The sequence below is a fragment of the Chanodichthys erythropterus genome, chromosome 24, assembly GCF_024489055.1.
Source record: "Chanodichthys erythropterus isolate Z2021 chromosome 24, ASM2448905v1, whole genome shotgun sequence".
In the NCBI taxonomy this organism is placed as follows: Eukaryota; Metazoa; Chordata; class Actinopteri; order Cypriniformes; family Xenocyprididae; genus Chanodichthys; species Chanodichthys erythropterus.
In genome coordinates this window covers 5741737-5762970 of record NC_090244.1, presented here as the reverse complement: position 1 = coordinate 5762970, position 21234 = coordinate 5741737, and the positions used below count along the sequence as shown (strand labels likewise).

The 21234-nt window shown below is 33.9% G+C and overlaps 1 protein-coding gene across 4 annotated transcripts; it reads right to left on the bottom strand.

Annotated features, from left to right (window-relative positions):
• Positions 1–205: 205 nt before the first annotated feature.
• Positions 206–20980, bottom strand: rbpms2a (RNA binding protein, mRNA processing factor 2a). 4 transcript variants are annotated; one of them, XM_067380681.1, is made up of 8 exons: positions 20708–20980; positions 16449–16526; positions 16300–16338; positions 12155–12217; positions 11659–11809; positions 11112–11275; positions 1294–1366; positions 206–1212 (listed from the first exon to the last, which is right to left on the bottom strand). In XM_067380681.1, the coding sequence occupies exons 1-7, from the start codon at positions 20759–20761 to the stop codon at positions 1301–1303; spliced, it is 615 nt and encodes a 204-aa protein (XP_067236782.1). In that variant the 5' UTR covers positions 20762–20980; the 3' UTR covers positions 206–1212; positions 1294–1300. The 4 variants fall into 4 exon arrangements, with proteins under 4 accessions (XP_067236782.1, XP_067236783.1, XP_067236784.1 ...); XM_067380682.1 differs by having other exon boundaries at positions 206–1209; XM_067380683.1 differs by having other exon boundaries at positions 11127–11275.
• Positions 20981–21234: the final 254 nt, after the last annotated feature.

Here is a 21234-nt window from a genome sequence, read left to right as displayed (position 1 = left end):
AATACAGGGGGACTTTAAAATACCAAGCATTACGTTATTCTCATGATGGATAACCTTATGATTTTAAATGATTAAATTTCAGTCTTTTTGAATGGAAGATCCACAAACCAGAAGTGCCACCCATAATTCAAAACGCTGTAGGCTTGTCAGGAATAATGTGGATTAACTCAAAACTGGATTAGAAGAACCCACTCGGAACACAAGATCCTCAGATTTCCTTTTATTCTCCAGTTTCACATTCTGAAATAAAGAAAAAAAATCAGCATTTTTAATTTTTTTTTTTATATATTATAATACAGCAATCTCATGTTGGCAGCCCGTTTAAACTCAGTACTGCCACAGGAAACTTCAGTATGTAACAGAGCAAAAAAAAAAAACAATTGCACTTACTTCAAACAAGTTATAGACAGAATTAACAACAAATGAAAACACCAAAAATAACACAAGGGAACACTAAACTGCTCATACATATATACTTATTTAATTGCACAAAACAAAAATATGCATAAATATTCATTATTACACAAGTGTACAAAAATACTTGTACATTTCTTTTTTTTTTGTTCAGATATTCTCCAAGCAGACACAGATAGCGGAGGTTTGGTGAATTCAGGGCAGAGGAAGATGCAGCGAAGGTTCAGAAGAGGCGAGAACTTGAACGAATCCGCTTGGGTCGCGTCAGGATCACAAACAGAAACAAACACCCAGTGCATACATGTCGTCAGTTCTTTAAAATAGGAAACAAAAGTACACAGAGCCTGGATTGCAAAAATCTACATCAGACCTCCACCTTTCACAATGCAAGAAAACCGCAAGAACAAAGAAGCTGAAAACAGTTAGGGTTAGCTGGGACTTGGAAACACGAGCGCAAACGAACAGACGAAAAGGTTTGCATTCTAAAAGACTCGTGTTTTATCGCATGCAGAAAGACGATCCCACCCCCCAAAAAAACAAACCTCTACAGGAGCAGCTAGACATGTTGAATGCCTGCGCGTGATTGGATCAAGCGCAGCTGTTGAAATGGAGACAGTACCGTGAGGTTCGTCAGAGTCCTCAGCATCTCGTTAGAGAAGACTTCCTCCAGGAAAAAATCCTTCATGCTTAGATTGTCCATTAAATAAACCTGATTAAATTAAATGCTGAGCCCAGTTGTTCTTCATTCAAACAGGAGGGAGAAATAAAAACTAAACATCTGGTATGGGATGGCATCTTCTGTGGAGACGAGAACAGAGCATCAGCTTACAGTTATCAAGAGAAGTGCCCATATGAGGTGGTAAAGTGACAGATACTCACCGATTATTTAACAGAACTGGCGTGACTTCCACCCCGGTTGAGAACTTTCAGAGGGGGACGGGTACCAGCGCATCTACAGGCAAAAAAAAAATACAATGAGATCATTGATATTATTGCAAATGTTTCTTCTCCACAACAATATTTTTTTCCCCCATTACAGGAAAGAAGCCTCAATGGACGGAAAGCCAGCTTGAAAACTTCCCGTGAAATGTCACTTGTTGGTGTGTCGGTATCTTCAATGTCCTGAGGTAGCTTTAACAGCCTGAATGGTTTAATACTTAGTTTATAATCAGAATATAGTCATTTAAATAGTCAGGCCTAGCGTTAATTTAGTTATTCAAACTATAGAAGACAGACGTTTCTCCTCGGCAAAATTTCACTTACGCGTGGGGAAAAAAAACAAAACAAAAAACACTGTAAATGAAAGATGTGCACTTTAGATTCATTGAATAAAATTAGAGTTTTCACAATTGTGCCAAAATCATTGATCTTGCGCTGCACTGATTGACTGCTTCAGTGATTATAAAGTGTGCGATGCTTGCGTGCAATTCATTTGCAAGAAAAGTTATTGTTTTTCATGAGATTGTGAGTGCTTCATACTTCACCTTGACAAAATGTATTTTTAAACTTGGTGATTTTATAATGTTTAATATTTATTCAAAAGCGAAACCGAATGAAAAACTATTACAGGAAATGACTAATATACGCCAATAAATGGTCCTCTGCTGCCATCTGATGGTTATAATGGTAATTAAAGGGTTAGTTCATCCAAAAATGAAAATTGTAATTTATTACTCACCCTCATGTAGTTCCACACCCGTAAGAACTTCATCTTTGGAACACAAAATTACGATATTTTGTTGAAATCCAATGTATGTTTTTTATATATGTGATTTTTTTTTTTTTTTTTTTTAAATCCTCCATTGAAAGCATCGAAATTACCAGATTCAATGTCCAGAATAGTAAAAACATTGTTTAAATAGTCAACTCCACTACAGTGGTTCAACCTTAACATTATGAAGCGACGATAATACTTTGTTGAAATAAAGATTTTTTAATTTTTTTTTTTTTGCGCACAATTTTTTCCTTATCCCTATCAGTCTATTAAGCAGTTTGTGTAGTGCTGTTTCCGTGTTTATGTCTGAACACCAGCTCATTATTGGCTGGCTCCTGCGTCAGCATCACACGCATGTGTCGTGCCGCTCACGTGAACAGGCGTCGGCCAATACAGAGCCGGCATTCTGACGTAGAACCTGGAAGCTGCAACGAAAATAGTGTAGCACAATGACAAGAGACGAATTTGTTGAATAAATTCATTAATTTTGTTTTCTCGTCGCTTCATAACATTAAGGTTGAACCACTGTAGTCATGTTGACTATTTTAACAATGTTTTTACTACTTTTCTGGACCTTGAATGTGGTAGTTTTGTTGCTTTCAATGAAGGGACAAAAAAAAAAAAAAAAAAAAAAAAAAAAAAAAAAAAGATTATCAAAAATATCTTAGTTTGTGTTCTGAAGATGAACGAAGGTCTTACGGGTGTGGAACGGCATGAGGGTGAGTAATAACTGACAATTTCATTTTTGGGGATTTTTTTAATAAGCGTTTATCAAATGTTGGATTTCCTACATCTTGAAACGTTTGGTTTTACAATTAGGAACAATCTCAGTAGGATGAACATAGTTTTTGTGGTCATGACATTAAAAACATTTGAAGTGCTGGAAAACGTGTGCGTGTATTTACAGAAACATTCCCAATAGTTTTGTTTTTATTGCAATCAATTAAACTGGTTAATTGGCAAATAAGGCGAGTGTGATAACTGCACTGAAATATAAATACAACATTGAAAAGTCAACCATTGATGGTTTTGTGTCAGCTGTCATTCTGTACCCGCTGTACACTAACAGTTCACCGGAAATGCCCGATCTGGCTTAACGAAAACCAGTAAGTAACCGTGCATATAGTCAATTTGTGGTTCATTACAGATTAAGATTGTCATTACAGGATTTAAACTGTGTATATGTGCATAGTTGCATTAATATAGTGTACACTTTATACACTTAATTTGTCAAATTGTAAAGAATCCAAGTGTAGTCATTATGATAGTTATATAAAGAATTTAAACTATGTGCATGTATGTGTATATACACTGGTGCATAAATAATGCCTTATAAATTTAAATTAACATGATCAAAAATAGTGTTGGGTTTTACACAAGTCTAAAGAATGTATATATGGAAGGCCGTTTCAGCATTAAAACGTTCCAGCGTTACTCGTCGTAATTATATTTTTACTAGTAACAATTAAACTAAAGAGCTCTATAATTGAATTCTTACTAGTAACAATTATGATTATAGAGCTCTCTAATTGAATTATTACTAGTAACAATTACAATTAGAGAGCTCTACAATTAATTTATTACTAGTCATATGTCTCCATTGACTTCCATTCATTTTTAATTATAGAGCTCTCTAATTGAATTCTTACTAGTAACAATTTAATTACAGAGCTCTCTAATTGATTTATTACTAGTAAAAATACACATTAAAGATATGTGTAATTGCAGAGCTCTATAATTGAATTATAGAGCTCTATAATCAAATTGTTACTAGTAAGATTTCAATTGTAGAGCTCTCTAATTGCAATTCTTACTAGTAATAATTAAATTATAGAGCTCTCTAATTCAATTGTTACTAGTAACAATTGAATTAGAGAGCTCTATAATTGAATTACAGAGCTCTCTAATTGAATTGTTACTAGTAAGAATTAAGTTACAGAGCTCTATAATTCAGTTCTTACTAGTAACAATTAGAATTAGAGAGCTCTGTAATTGCAATCTTACTAGTAACAATTGCATTACAGAGCTCTGTATTCGGCGACATATCATTATGCTAATCGTGCCTTATGCATATTCAACTGGGGTCAGTGGCGTAACTTTGTTTTACAAAGTGGGTGGGACAAGAATGTGTATGGGTGGGTGTATGTTGTATTATTATTACAATAATAATATGATATTAAAATTATAAATGTGTTCAAATATTATAGTTTTCCTACATCTGCTATAATACAATATCGTTAGTCTCGAGAGTATGTACATTAGTTAATAAATACGACGATCCGCATTTAATAATTGAATGTCCTGATGGGCTAGTGGCAGTTTCTCCGTTTAGGGTGCACGAGGTTCCCGGTTCTAATCCAACCATGTGTAAAAAAAAATTTCTCATTAAAACCAAAGATTTTCATCAGTGATTGTATATCAAGAGCAGGGATACGTTTATATGTATTTTGTTTTTTGTGATTTCAACGTATCGAATAGAGAGTCTCCGCAACAGCGATAGATTGAACTGCTAATCCGTGTGCACGAGCGCTGTGAACCCTGTTGCACGCGCCTCTGATAACAGTGACAACGAGCACTCAACAACATAATTTCAAAAACAACACATCCCAGCGCCAAATCGCCTATTATTAACACAAATTGATAATCAACTAGAGGTGTTTATTTTGTATTAGATATCCGCGATAATCATTCTATTATTGCATAACAATACTAAATATAGGGCATTTCACCCTATATTATGTCCAGTGATATGGAGTGTTCTTGGCTCTTAGCTTTACCAATATACAAAGGTGAATGAATATAACGACTAAATATAGGCTTTCATCTCAGGCATCATCTTAATTTTGCTTTAATGTGAACATGATTAATATGTTACCTAAGTCTGTAAAATATTTCAGGATACTTCAGAACCACGCTACAGGGCTTTTATTTTGAAACGCACCTTTGTAGGCGGGAAATCTGCAATCTGTTTTGCATCTCATGAATAGGAGTTTTTACTAGTAATAATACAATTATAGAGCTCTGTAATTAGAATTGTTACTAGTAAGAATTGAATTAAAGAGCTCTCTAATTCAGTTTTTACTAGTAACAATTCCACTAGAGAGCTCTCTAATTCAATTGTTACGAGCTCTGCAATTGGATTATTACTAGTAATAAATGAATTGTAGAGCTCTCTAATGGGAATTGTTACTAGTAAAAACTGAATTATAGAGCTCTACAATTCAGTTGTTACTAGTAATACAATTGCAGAGCTCTATAATTCAATTAGAGAGCTCTACAATCATAATTGTTACTAGTAAAAATTGAATTATAGAGCTCTATAATTGTAATTGTTACTAGTACAAATTAAATTATAGAGCTCTTTAATTTAATTGTTACTAGTAAAAATATAATTACGACGAGTAATGCTGGAACGTTTTTATGCTGAAACGGCCTCCCATAATGTATAAGTGTATTAAGTTATGTAGTTTTATATAATGTTTTTATAAAATGATCAAGTTTAAAATTCTTTAATTATATAACTAAACAAGTTTAACAAAACTAAAATTAACACTTAATATTTTAAGTGAAAACTTTAGGTATTGTTGTCGTTAATGATTATTAACGAACTTCGACTTTAAATTGTAATTTATAACAAAATATTAAATAAAACTTAAGTTTAAAGAATGTGTAAGTGTAGTAACTTAAAATATACTTGACCTTTAAACATAACTATAACCTATATTTGATAATTGAAGTTTAACTTCCATTGACGAACCATTTAAACCATTTTATTTTTTGTAAGCAATGTCTCAAAACCATAAAGTCTTCAAACTGTAGAGGGGGAAAAAAAAACTGCTAAAATAGAGCAGTTTCTACAACATGCTCCATAGACGAGCTGAGCTAATGAACTGATGCAAACAAACTCCCTGACTGAGCAGGAAACTCTTATCAGTGCATCTATGAACATCATTCAGCAAGATGACATTAACTCCTTTCCCGTCCTGCCTTCCCAAACCACGCCAAAACACCCACTTCCCCAGCCAAGGGCAAGAGAACGACAACAATCAGCCTGGCACGTCCGTTTCAGCCCTACGTCGACATATTCTGAACTTCCCACATTCTTTATTAGGCGTCAGGCGGTTTGAACCCACAGCTGACCAGCAGCACACAAATGGAGCTGTAATCTCTCTCCGGCAGGTGTGCGTCGGAAAGGTCTGGAGCAGGGTAGAGGAAGAGAAAGCCAAGTGCTCTTTTCTTCCAGCAGTTTAACTGCAGACTTACAATTGCGTCATCTCGACTATACGCAAACATGCCAAAAGAATTCCATTTCCGTTTTTCTTGAGCGAAATAATGCAGGATAATATAATATAATATAATATAATATAATATAATATAATATAATATAATATAATATAATATAATATAATATAATATAATATATAATATAATATATAATATAATATATAATATAATATATAATATAATATAATATAATATATACACATATATACACATATATACATTTTTATTCTTTGGTCATTTATTTATTTATTTATTTATTTATTTATTTATTTATTTTTTTTAGTTATTTAAAAATGATAAAATTACCAAATGAAATATGTTAGTTGTATAATATAATATAATATAATATAATATAATATAATATAATATAATATAATATAATATAATATAATATAATATAATATAATATAATATAATATAATATAATATATATATATACACACACACACACACACACACATACACATTTTTATTCTTTGGTCATTTATTTTTTGTCTTTTTTTTTTTTTAGTTATTTAAAATGACAAAATTACCAAATGAAATATGTTAGTTGGTTATGTATATTATATTATATATTATATTAGGCCATTTTTACCAATTTAAACAAAATGTAACAGATCAAACTAACTAAAAATACCCCCCCCCCCCCCCAAAAAAAAAAATAATAACTAACCAGTGTGCAAAACAATTTTTTTTTATTCGGAAAACACAAAATGATAATTAAACTCTCTGAAGGCCCTGAAGTGCGTGGATCCATTAGCACATTCGCTCTCTTTCTCACTCAGGATGAAACCTTTTACAACCCCTTTGAGATCCTAACCAAACATACTACACCCACAGCCTTAGCCAAACACCACTGGAAAACATTTGGTTGGGATCAGATCTTAAACAAAATCAGACAGTTAAACTTGCAAACAAGCTCAATTTACGGTTTGAGAAACCTGCATACATACAGTACAGCTTAAGAGACTTCAAGTAAACCTCTTCATCCATGACCTTTATTTCTCACTGGGTTGTTGCCATGACAACCACAAAGTCTAGCCATCCAATCAATAAACTTGATCTGTCAAACAGTCTTCAAAAACAATCATTACATTAAAAGATACAAGTGAACAACGCTAGATTTACAACAAAGAGGGACAATCCCTGAGGAGCATAAAACACTTTAATATTCATTTTTACCGGTGTAAAACGTGTGAACAAGAGCAGTTAAAGGTAAAGTGTTTGTCGGGGAGAATTTTCACATGTGCTGCTTTTAAATGAATCATAAAAACATTCTCGCACACTGTTCTTTGGCTAAACTTTAATCGGCACCTCTCTGGGCACAGATTCACTCAAGTCATAATCCAACCTGAGATGCAATTAAAAACAGCTTTTCTCTGATGTGATCTCTTAGCAACGCTAGCAGGCCAAGGAATGTTGTTCTGAGGGATTCTGGGTAATCAGACTTGTCATGTTCAGAGTGGACCTCTGACCTTAGAGTGGTCCGTTTCCACCAGAGCATGAGTCAGGGGCATTACGGGAAGGGTTAGCAGACTGAACTACACTCCAGTGAAAAGGTGGCTAACGTTTTGAAGTGCATGCTACCCTTACCATTGCTGCAGTATACAGTATGCATAGCTGGATGAAATGCGTTTGACAAAATGCAGTATACTGTACAACAGCTGTTGGTGGTGTGGAATAGCACTTCCCAAATGCAATGCACTTGATCCTGATTCAAAAGATGCCAATTCAAAGGTTGTAGTATGGAAAATATAAATTGGTACACCCTTCAAAAGGATCCTGATTCAAAGGATCCCGATATTCCGATTCAAAAATAGTACGTAAAATTTAAATCGTTACAGCCTTCAAAGATCCTGATTCAAAGATCGTAGTATGCAAAATTTAAATTGGTACGCCCTTCAAGGATCCCGATTCAAGGATCCCGATTCAAGGATCCCGATTCAAGGATCCCGATTCAAGGATCCCGATTCAAGGATCCCGATTCAAGGATCCCGATTCAAGGATCCCGATTCAAGGATCCCGATTCAAGGATCCCGATTCAAGGATCCCGATTCAAGGATTGTAGTACCAATTTAAATTTTGCGTACGCCCTTCAAAAGATCCCGATTCAAAGATCCTGATATTCAAATTTAAAGATCTCGATATTCCAATTCAAAGATCCCGATATTCCGATTCAAAGATTGTAGTACGCAAAATTTAAATGTTACGCCCTTCAAAAGATCCTGATTCAAAAGATCCCGATATTCCGATGCAAAGATTCAGATTCAAAGATCCAGATATTCCAATTCAAAAGACAGTAGTACGCAAAATTTGAATTGGTACACCCTTGACCTTTACCCACAATCCTTTACACAAAGAGAACTGGGGCCGTATTCACAAAACATTTTATCTTACCACTAAGTTCTCCTAAATAGCAGTAAAAGTTCTTAGCTAAGAGTTTTCTTAAAACCCATTCACAAATCTGCTGAGACAAACTTTTACTAAGGAATAGAGAAAAGTCTTAAGCTAAGAGTAAGGGCGGGGCTGACCTCGTTGCTATGGATGATGTCAACACATACTAACTATGCCAACAGTGATTGGCTAATGGGGGAGAAGTCTCTGTCAGCGATTTAATCATAGGGATATTGTAGAACGAGATATAATGTTGCCATATTCAAATAAAGATTTGAAGAGTTCATTTGCAAAAAACAATAAACGCCATTTAAAAAAAAAAAAATGAACTAAGTGCTGTGCATTATTCTCCATATATAGCACGTTCTGTACCCTAAATCCATTTTGTCAGAAGAGCCGGTTTTGCCCACTTTCAGGCATCGCAAGTTCACGTTTTACAGCAGAAGCCGACAAGCGCCCTTGTTTGTGTACAGACAGAAACCGATAAGTCCGTTTTAGCGAATCAGCGCGCCGTATTCAGGTCAGGTGACAAGGCTTTTAGTCACTTCAAAAAGACGCGCTAGCTGAGGGAAGTTTTATCAAAGCTCACTAAAAGTGATCGAGGATTTATGATTTCGACTCCTGTAAGTCCTTGTACACCATACACGACTTACATGCTGAAAAATTGGTTGTCCTTTTGCTTGTGTATGTGTGTGTGCGCGCGCACGTGCGTGTGTGTGTACTTGTGCCGATCTGTGAGTGTGTGTGTGTGTGTGTGTGTGTTTGAAAGAGAGAGCGTGTGTGCGTGCGTGGGTTGGTGTGTGTGCACATGTGTGTTTGAGAGTGTTTTAAATGCAATTACTTGGGTTTTGTTTAACTATGAAACATGAAATGTGGAGTTATCTGCTTTTGCCAAAAAAAAATGACTGTTGGAGTTATCTGCTTTTGCTAAAAAACAAACATATACATACATTTATACATATATTCACATATATAATTTACATTATATATATAAATAAAAAATAAAAAAATAAAAAAAACATACTTACAATGAATTTTAATTTTTTTATTTACCTGTATTTTTTAGAGTTATCATTACTTAATCAAAACAGCCCAACTGCAGTTTGATTGTTATAACTTGGAATGCACCAAAAAAACAAAAAACAAACATGATTTGTGAGAATTCATAAAAATGGAGTTATCCGTTTTTGCAAATAAACTCTTCATTTTAAGATGTATGCCAAGTGTCACAAATTAAACTAGTATATGTTCAGTTAATTGTCCACCTTACATGTCTGAGTCTCGAGAGATTGCAAAATTCAAGTGACAAAATGATGCTTGAAAGTTTGAGCACGTTCAAACGGTCTATCTAATCAGCTCGAGTGGAGGTATATATACATATACATATACAGACGAGAGCCGACTCGCCTTACCGCAACAGTTTTCTGCATCCCTCCGCCAACCCGCGCCTCACTCTCGGCTGAGATATGAGGCAAACTCTGGGTTTGGGCTAAATCAATTCCAAGCTCAGAGTTTGGGCAAAATAAAATTCCAAACAAATTCCAAGATCTGAGCCCTCGATCCCCTTGGATGGCACGCCAAATACGCTATATTATATTATATTATATATTATAAATTAGTTCATTTGTAAGTGTGAACCTGTGAAAACAACTGCCACAGGTAATAGTACATTTATATATTTATTGAAGATTTTTGGCATTTTATTGTTTTCCATAAATCAAAATGTATTGCATTTATGAAGAAAAAGTTCAGCACCCAGCTTTATCGCTATTGCCTCAATGGTGTTCCGTGTCTTTAAGTGGATTAGGATTGTTTGTGATTTGGTCTTAGTGACTTAGGAGTCCTCTTGAATACGCCTACTGTTTCACAGACTTAGGAGCTAGTTTTAACGCTAAAATGCTTTGTGAAATACTCTGAGGAAAAAAAATTTAGGAGTCCTAAAATGAGGACTGACACGCCCATTATTTTAAGAGTTTCTCCTAAATCTGAGAGTTAGGAGCTACTTTTAAGCCTTAAGATGTTTTGTGAATACGGCCCCAGATCTGTAGAAGTTCTCACAATTTATGTTGATATATCAATACTTGTGTAGTCACTAACTTCATATTTAGAAGTACAAACAAAAAGAAGAAAAACATTACATTGTGCTTTGAATTTCAAAAACGCAAAAAGGGATTCAGTTCCACAATGATTTGCAGCAAGCTAATAAAAGTAATTTTCAACAAGCGTCGGCAGAGTCACATTGGACAGAAAAACACTGGAAAGCAGAGAGACGCAGTGATAGAGTGAAAGAAAAGGGGGAACACACCGGCTGGTCCCTCACCTGGGCGTGCAGGGCGGCAGCGGCAGCAGCAGCCGCGGGATAGGTGAAGGCAGCGTGAGGCAGGCCTGGGGTCAGTTCAGTGGTGTAGAGGGGATACGGAGCCCATGCCTCAGGAGACGCAGGGATCAGTGCTGCCCCCGTCAGGTCATCTACAGAATCACACACATCTAAGAGTCACATACCAAACCAGACGCCAGGGAGCTGAATCACTGAAGACACATTACAGCACCATTCAACAAAAATATTTGAAAGAAATAACCGTTTTTATTCAGCAAGGACACATTAAATTGATCAATAGTGACAGTAAAGACATTTATAATGTTACAAAAGATTTCCAATTCAAATAAATGCTGTTCTTTTGAACTTTCTATTAGATAAAAAGGTTTCTTGTGCAGCAAATCAAACAAGCTAACAAAGGGACTAATAATAGCATACATCTGAATCTCAGACATTTGCTAGTGACTTATTCCAAATGGGTGAATCAAAGCCATGTTCTGCTGAGAGCCGGGCGTAAGCACTGTGGTTTACTCACATGGGTCTCGAGCGATGAAGTGCGCACCTAGAGCCGGGTGCAGGTTGGAAGGGTTTGGCGTGGCCATCAGTTTACTCTTCGCCATCTTAGTGTTGGCTTTAGCAAACTCCAGACGCAGCGTTTGAGGACTCTCTGGGTCAAAGCGGATGCCCTGAGAACAGATGAGATTAGAGTTGACTGAATACAGCCTAATTACACCTCAATTAGTTTTCACAAATCAGTTAACATGTCCATATAACAGAACATCAGGTTTCCCTCTGCAGCACAAGTGCACCGATTCCCAGAGGATTCTACATCCAGCCTGAAACGCATGATGTCATGGAACTTTTCTTAGGGACCAACACGACCAACAAGTGAAACTTCCCCCCCCATAGAGGAGAGCAGCATCTAAATCAGACTTTTAAGAGCAAAGTTTGGAGGACGTAAAGCACAGAGCCTAATAAATAATTAAAAGTTGCCATCGCTTCAGCTTACTGACGGACCAACGGTTACTTACATTCAACGCATTCTTGGCCGCTTCAGCCCCAGACCGGCTGTCAAACGTGACAAATCCCACCGGCTAGAGAATGGAAAGAAACCCATCAGATGGACAGATGCACGGACAGAGGGAGAGAGAAAATTAGTTTTGCATTCAACACAAATGAAGTAGAAAACAAATCTCATTAAATGTTATTGTTATACTGCATTTCACCACTGCATTTCAAAAAAAAAAATATAGTTTTATAATTGTAATGGGAATTAAATTTAGGACCAAGATTTCTCATGAGAATTAAGCAGTCTCTCCTAAATCACATAATTTAAAAACTGACATGCATACAAATTTTGGGTACATTTCATGTCCATTGATGAGAAATTCTTTAACAATTTTCTTCAGAAACATTTTATCCATTAAGAGAAAGCATACTGTAATCTCACACCAATATTTTTACGCACCCTGTTTTTTTTTTTAGTTTGCTTGAAATTGTATTGAAGCTTGTTTCCACCATGAAATAAAAAAGGTAATTGACTCAGAATTGCGAGATAAAGTCAGAATTTTGTGTTATAATGTACAATTATGAGGGGAAAAGACTGACATTTTTTTCCTCAGAATTGCACGTTTATATCTCAATTCTGACTTTAAACTCCAAATTCTGACTTTTTCTTTATAACTTGCAATTGCTTGTTTTAATGCAATTCTGACTTTATAACTCCCAATTGCGAGAAAGTCAGAATTGCAACTTATCAAGCTTCCATAAAAATGCCTATTTTGCTTAAATTATTTTTTTTTTCCCCAATGTCAGCTTTTTGAAGTGAGTGGGTCTTGAGATCAATATCCATAAAAGTCAAAATTATCTATATTAAATTTCTACGATCTAAATACCTTAGAAAAATAGATTGCGTTTAAATGCAATTCTTTCAAATAAACTTTTTTAATTTTTTTTTATTAATGTCCACAAATTCTGTCAACTATGTTACAAACCTACAGAAGAGGATTAGGGCCAAGCAATAATAAAAAAAAAAAAAAACCATCTCGAGATTAAAGTTGTTAAATTTCAAGAAAAAAGTAGAAATAAAATGTTGAGAATAAAGTCATAAATTATGAGAACAAATTCTTAATTTAATAAATTTGTTCTCAATCTAAACGACTTTCTCGTAATTTAACGAATTTGTTCTCATAATCTAATGACTTTATTCTCAACATTTTATTTCTACTTTTTTCTTGAAATTTAACAACTTTAATCTCGAGATGGTTTTATTTTTTTATTATTGCTTGGCCCTAATCCTCTTCTGTAGGTTAACAGTTGACAATTTTTGTGGACATTAATAAAAAAAAAAAAATAAAAAAAGTGTTTATTTGAAAGAATTGCATTTAAACTATTTTTCTAAAGGTATTTAGATCGTATAAATTCTCTTCAACATTTTATCTAGACTTTCTTGAAATTTAACGAGTTTCTCGTAATTTAAGGAGTTCATTCTCAACATTTTATTTCAACTTTCTTGAAATTTAACGAATTTATTCTCAACATTTTCTCTCGACTTTCTTGAAATTTAACGAGTTTATTCTCAACATTTTCTCTTGACTTTCTTGAAATTTAACGAGTTTCTCGTAATTTAAGGACTTCATTCTCAACATTTTATTTCAACTTTCTTGAAATTTAACGAGTTTATTCTCAACATTTTCTCTCGACTTTCTTGAAATTTAACGAGTTTATTCTCAACATTTTCTCTTGACTTTCTTGAAATTTAACGAGTTTCTCGTAATTTAAGGACTTCATTCTCAACATTTTATTTTGACTTTCTTGAAATTTAACGAGTTTATTCAACATTTTATCTTGACTTTCTTGAAATTTAACGAGTTTCTCGTAATTTAAGGACTTCATTCTCAACATTTTATTTTGACTTTCTTGAAATTTAACGAGTTTCTCGTAATTTAAGGACTTCATTCTCAACATTTTATTTTGACTTTCTTGAAATTTAACGAGTTTATTCAACATTTTATCTTGACTTTCTTGAAATTTAACGAGTTTCTCGTAATTTAAGGACTTCATTCTCAACATTTTATTTTGACTTTCTTGAAATTTAACGAGTTTCTCAACATTTTATTTTGACTTTCTTGAAATTTAACGAGTTTATTCAACATTTTATCTTGACTTTCTTGAAATTTAACGAGTTTCTCGTAATTTAACGAGTTTATTCTCAACATTTTATCTTGACTCTTGAAATTTAACGAGTTTCTCGTAATTTAAGGACTTCATTCTCAACATTTTATTTTGACTTTCTTGAAATTTAACGAGTTTCTCAACATTTTCTCTTGACTTTCTTGAAATTTAACGAGTTTCTCGTAATTTAACGAGTTTATTCAACATTTTATCTTAACTTTCTTGAAATTTAACGAGTTTCTCGTAATTTAAGGACTTCATTCTCAACATTTTATTTCAACTTTCTTGAAATTTAACGAGTTTATTCTCAACATTTTCTCTCGACTTTCTTGAAATTTAACGAGTTTATTCTCAACATTTTCTCTTGACTTTCTTGAAATTTAACGAGTTTCTCGTAATTTAAGGACTTCATTCTCAACATTTTATTTTGACTTTCTTGAAATTTAACGAGTTTATTCTCAACATTTTCTCTTGACTTTCTTGAAATTTAACGAGTTTCTCGTAATTTAAGGACTTCATTCTCAACATTTTATTTTGACTTTCTTGAAATTTAACGAGTTTATTCTCAACATTTTCTCTTGACTTTCTTGAAATTTAACGAGTTTCTCGTAATTTAAGGACTTCATTCTCAACATTTTATTTTGACTTTCTTGAAATTTAACGAGTTTATTCTCAACATTTTATCTTGACTTTCTTGAAATTTAACGAGTTTCTCATAATTTAAGGAGTTCATTCTCAACATTTTATTTTGACTTTCTTGAAATTTAACGAGTTTATTCTCAACATTTTATCTTGGCTTTCTTGAAATTTAACGAGTTTATTCAACATTTTCTCTTGACTTTCTTGAAATTTAACGAGTTTATTCTCAACATTTTCTCTTGACTTTCTTGAAATTTAACGAGTTTCTCGTAATTTAACGAGTTTCTCGTAATTTAACGAGTTCATTCTCATTTTATTTCGACTTTCTTGAAATTTAACAACTTTAATCTCTAGATGTTTTATTTTTTTTATTGCTTGGCCCTAATCCTCTTCCGTACAAACCAAACACCCCCTTTAAAAAAAAAAAGGTTTATCCCAAAATCATGCGACAAGCATCATGCGATGTCATTTTCTTCTGCAGCAGATATTTTGAACACATTATGGTAAATATCCTCTTTAATTTCTTATTTGATCTCCAATGATCTATTGTCAATGAGTATATTAATTGCCATCAACTATATTGGGTTCATATATTAGGCCTGCCATTGAATTGAGGCAAAATGTTCAGCTGTGTTACGGTCATTGTCAACCATGTTTTTGACTGATTTTTTTTAAACATTTTCAATATCTAGTCTGCTGCTTTTGATATCATTTCAGAGAATAGTTTACATCCACATGGACTGGACTTTTGAAATGACATTCTTAAACTATTAAAGTGATATTTAAAGTAGAATTGATAAAAATCTGAGAAGCTGAGAATTTTACATCTGGGGAAAAAAAAAAAAGAAAAAAAAAACCTTTAAAATAATCACGACGCATGACAGAATAAACCAAAAAACATTGAATCGAGTCGGTTAAAGTGTAGTACTCAAGTGTGCATGTAGTGGCGTACAGTTAGTCCGTAACAGTTGACAAATTCAACAGGGAACTTTTTTTTTGTGTAATGTCAAAATGGTGTTTAATGATTAAGCTTTGCAACTAGCAGATAAGTTACACTGATAAAATATAAAGTGAAATCAATAGTTGTTTCGAGAAAGCATATTGTTTTTTGCTTATGTGAATGTGGTACAGATAGAGGGATGGATATATTAATTTATGTAAATATCAATTTCAAATGTATGTTTGATTTTGTTTTACATTTCCCAGTCAGATTTATTACATTTATGCATTTGGCAGACGATTTTATCCAAAGCGACTTACATTGCATTATACATTCCATTATACTATAATATATATATCCATGTATATACTTTTAAACAAATATAATATCACATTTCCACCTCAATAATTGTTTCAACTTTACCTGTTTTGAGGTCAGTTTTATGAGAGATCCTTCATATCCCTGTTTGATAAAAGGACAAATAATGAAAACAATTCTTAAATCACAGCCAGAAAAAGGAACTTCCAAACAAAACTTCCAGCTTTTTTTCCTCTCAGGCGGACGTCTCTTACCTTGAAGGGTCTGAACAGCAGGTAAAGCTCACGTGGTTTGATGTCAACAGGCAGCCCGCTGACAAAGAGCGTTCGTACCTAGAAAAGGGAAATGCCTAAATGACATCAGCACAAAATGACCGACAGACACCAAAAAAGCCGTGACCTCTGAGCTATGAGTGCTGTACTTAGAAATGTGCACCTGAAAAGGACAAAAAAATTCAAACTACCTTTGATTGTCTCTCTCCCTTCCTATTGTGTCAGAGTCTCCCCGTTTGTCTGCAGAATTTGCTATCAGAGACTGAATGTGTTCAGATCAAAATCATGAGATTGTGTTAGTTTAGTGAGCAGAAGTGTGTGCGTGGTGATCAAGTGTGTGTGACCCTAAGCATGGATGCAGAGACTTCTGCAGGGCACGGACAGCATTATTGCTCCAATGTGAGTGGAAGGTAGAAAATCTAATTTAACTCGGCAAATCAACAGGATGGATCAAATGATATTACAGTGAACAAAGAGAGCGCAAAGGGCAGTCAAATAAAGAAAATTCATTGAAGTATGAACAGCAAACTCCACCTCAGAATTCCTAGAACACATTTTATCCAACAAGTTAAGACCAAGTATCACGGATTCTGGAGTTACTCAACGAGCATTTAAAAACAGATGTAGCAACTCTATACAGATCTACAGGGCAGAAGAGAAAGATTGGAGGAAGGACACAGTGTGCTATGACCTTTTACGGAAAAGACGGGAGAGAGAGCACTTTGGTTCAGGCTGACCCATCACATTCTCCAAACGCTACAGAGGTGAACAGCCATAATCTGAAAGACACTGGTTTTTGGGTCAGTCTCACAAAAACATGTCCAGGTCACATTTTATCACAGAACCAAAAGAAAGTTAAGATTTTTTTTTTTTTAATTGTTTAAATCTAAAACGTCCTGTAAGGGTTTTCTCTTCTTTTCATTGTGACAAAACAATTTCCCCACAAAAGTTTTGTAATTCCTATCATTTTCTATTTGGATTCTCTAATATAATATATTATAATATAAAACTACAGCAATACAAAAAAAAAAAAATAATAATTCCCATGTTTTTTTTTTGTTTTGTTTTTTTAGTAATTCCTATATATTATATTATATTATATTATATTATATTATATTATATTATATTATATTATATTATATTATATTATATTATATTATATTATATTATATTATATTCAAAAATTACAGCAATAAATAATTCCCGTGTTTGTTTAAGTACCTTCTATCATTCGATATTATAACAATTATATTATATATTAGATTATATTATATTAGTAACAAATAACAGCAACAATACAAATAAATAAAATAATTTAATAAAGTTTAAAAAATTTTAAAAAAAAAAGTTCAACTAGATCCTTTAAATCCATTCAATATGGATTACAAATACAACTTTAATATAACGGTAATAAAAATAAAAACAGCAACAATACAAAAACTAATTCCTGTGTTTTTTTAATTCCTATTCTCAGTGTGAATTGTGAGTAATTTGTCCTTTAATATTATATTTTTATTAAATAATAATAATAATAATAATAATAATAATAATAATAATAATAATAATATTATTATATTAATAATAATAATATTATTGGTAATTTCTATTATCCTCAGTGCAGACACAGTAATTTGTCCTGCATTGAAAAATTATTCTCATGATGTTATAACATTTTCTTTTGTCACATTAACTTAGATTATTAATGTGGTTCAGATAAAATAATATTGAGTTTCTGTTGATTAAACCAATCACTTTCATTGTATCAACTCAAATTTTTAATGTAAATGAACTCAATTTTAAGGCAATCAGGTAACCAAGTTAAACTTTTTTTACCGTGTGTAGGGGTAAAAAAAAACAAACAATCAATTATGTAAAATCATGAATGTCACAATGCAAAGAAAGTAACGTCCATTTTTAAATTTTAATATTAATAATTAAGGTAAAATGTTAAAATAATATTTATATGACCCAGACATGTTCAGGAAGAAAGTCACCATTTTATCCTGCACTAACAATATCAAAAACACTTTTTTTTTTTTTGGACCAGCACCATGACAATATCATGTTATGGACATGTCATATGATAGTAACGTGGTATTCTTTGGTACACCGATTGAGCACCATGGGACATAAAATACTGTATATGGTTCCACCACTAAAACCTAAAAACAGTGTCAGATCATTAAAGTGCTAAAACAAAGGTTCAGATTTCTCTACACATTTCCACCAATACATCAGCCACTGGAAACCCATCATTTCCTGACCGGCTCAGAGGAGCGAGTGGAGGAACGGCTGCAGGCGAGAGCGCTCTCAGAGTTCAGGCTGATGTCAGTTTAAAAACCCTCAGCATAAACTTTGATTATCCTCAATGTTCCTGAAACATGAGCATCAGCGCTCAAGCGCTGCCAACAGCTGAGAGGGTAAATAAACAACAGGAATTTAATCAAAAAGGAATAAACACACTCCACAAACACAAATAACGGACAATGTGCCACTTAATAAGCAAAATAAACAGTTGATTTTGTTGCCGGTCAGAAAGATGACGCAGGACAGAAACAAAGGGCACATATGAAGGGGGGGGACGTGAACGGCTGAGGGAGGAAACCCCTGTCCTAATTATTGCAGGTTCAGGCTTGAACACAATGAACAATCTGAACACGCCACACCAAACGCACTGACCCAGCGCTGCCCAGTAACAATGACAGGACACAACTCCCACGCCAAACCCTGAACGAGAGTCCAGATTAGACTACAGGAGCCTTTACGCAACCATCCTCACAAACTTCACTTTAACATTAAGCTCAAGTCTGATATTTTCTGAAAGGGAGTGTTTTGCACTGTAACATCTTGAGTAAACACACTAAACTGCAGGAAATGCCTCTACAGGAGGTCAGAGGTGACAACGAGACCGGGCCCAAATACTCAAGAGTGTAGAAACTAGTTTAAAAATAAGATTCTATACAGGATGTGTGTGACACTGGATCACAAAACCAGTCAGAAGTCGAACAGGTATATTGTATATGTAGCGATAGCAAACAATGGGTCAAAATTATCAATTTCTCTTTTATGCCAAAATCTTTAGGATATTAAGATGTTACATGAAGATATTTTGTATGCATTGTGGATATGCATTGCTAAGGACTTCATTTGGACAACTTAAAAAGGTGATTTTCTCCATTTAGATTTTTTTTTTTTTGCACCCTCGGATTCCAGATTTTCTTGTTGTATCTTGGCAAAATATTGTCCTAACAAGCCTAATCAAGGGAAAGCTTATTTATTCATCTTTCAGATGATGTATAGATCTCAATTTAAAAAAAAAAAAAAAATGACCCTTATGACTGGTTTTGTGGTTCAGGGTCACATATAAGGCTTCAATAGAAATTGAGTTGTTTATTTCACTCAATTTACTGAAAGTGGTGCAACACTCATTTTAATGTAAAGGCCAAATACAAGTTGCAAAAAAAAATTAAAATGGAAATGTAAATAAAATAAAAAAAATGCCTCCATTGGAAGGCAGATGACAGACTGGAAACAGATACCGAAAAAGGACAAGTTACAGATTAATAATTTTTTACTAAAAACAATGTCTTTATCAACGCAAATATCCGTTTATGTATAATTTCCATTAAAAAAAAAAAATACAAAAAAAATATATATCTATATATATATATAGCGCCAAAAACACTACACTGTACCAGCATAAATGAGATTTAATCAAAATTAAATTAAAAACAACAAAGTAAAAATACGTTTTTTTATTATATATATATATATATATATATATATATATATATATATATATATACACACACACACACACACACACGTTATCTCTTGCGGACTCACGTTCAGTACGTCAGTGTTTGCGCGTGTTTAATGAAACCATAAGAATGACTGGAGAAAAACAAGAGCAGAAACACTTTAACACCCACTGGAGTGTTAGCTTGTTAAATCTGGCTTTAAACTTTATCCACAGTCACACAAGAGAGTGTGTGTCTCATCAGGTGAGTCTCATATTTCAATGCCAACTTTAAGATTAATCATCAACAGACTCCGCATTCCTCTCAAACTTCTCCTCAGCAAACGCTTTTCCCTCAACCCGCAACAAACATGCATTTAAACAACCGAACGCCTCTTAAAACACGAGTTTTAAACATGCCAAAAGAGTTTCCACCGCTGGCAGAAGCTTGAACTTCACCAAATGGAAGTTTAGGTTTACTAAAAGAGTTTATTTCTCTTACCTCCTCTTCTAATGAAACACTGGTGTTCGTCTCTGAATCTGACTTCAGACTCATTGTGTAACTTTAACGCTTCTTTGTGCCAGAAAAATAAAAAATCAGTTTCCCTGTCGGTGATTTTGTCCCTGGTGTGCGTTAAAGTTGCAGAAGAGAATCTCGTGTCGTTTGTGCCCAGTGAAGCCGTGAGTTAAAGCCACAATCCGAAAGTAAAGGTGAGAGGTGCTCTGTGAGGGTGACAGAAGGGAAAGGAGGTGATTTTTGAAGTTTTTCCCCCTCGCTCACATCAAGCTCGTTTGAGTTGAAGTGGAAAGAAAGGAGAAAATAGGAACCGTTGGTAGATTTAAAGCTGAAGTTGTGCGTCTGCTCTTCTGTCCTATTAGCGGATCAATCATGTTAAATGCGCGCACCCGTGCTTCAGATGGGACTCAGCTGCGCGAGGCCCGGCCCACTTTACCACCACCACCACCATCATCAACATATCTAACCCCTCCTTTACACCCATGCCTGCCTCTATATCAAACCCTGCCTAC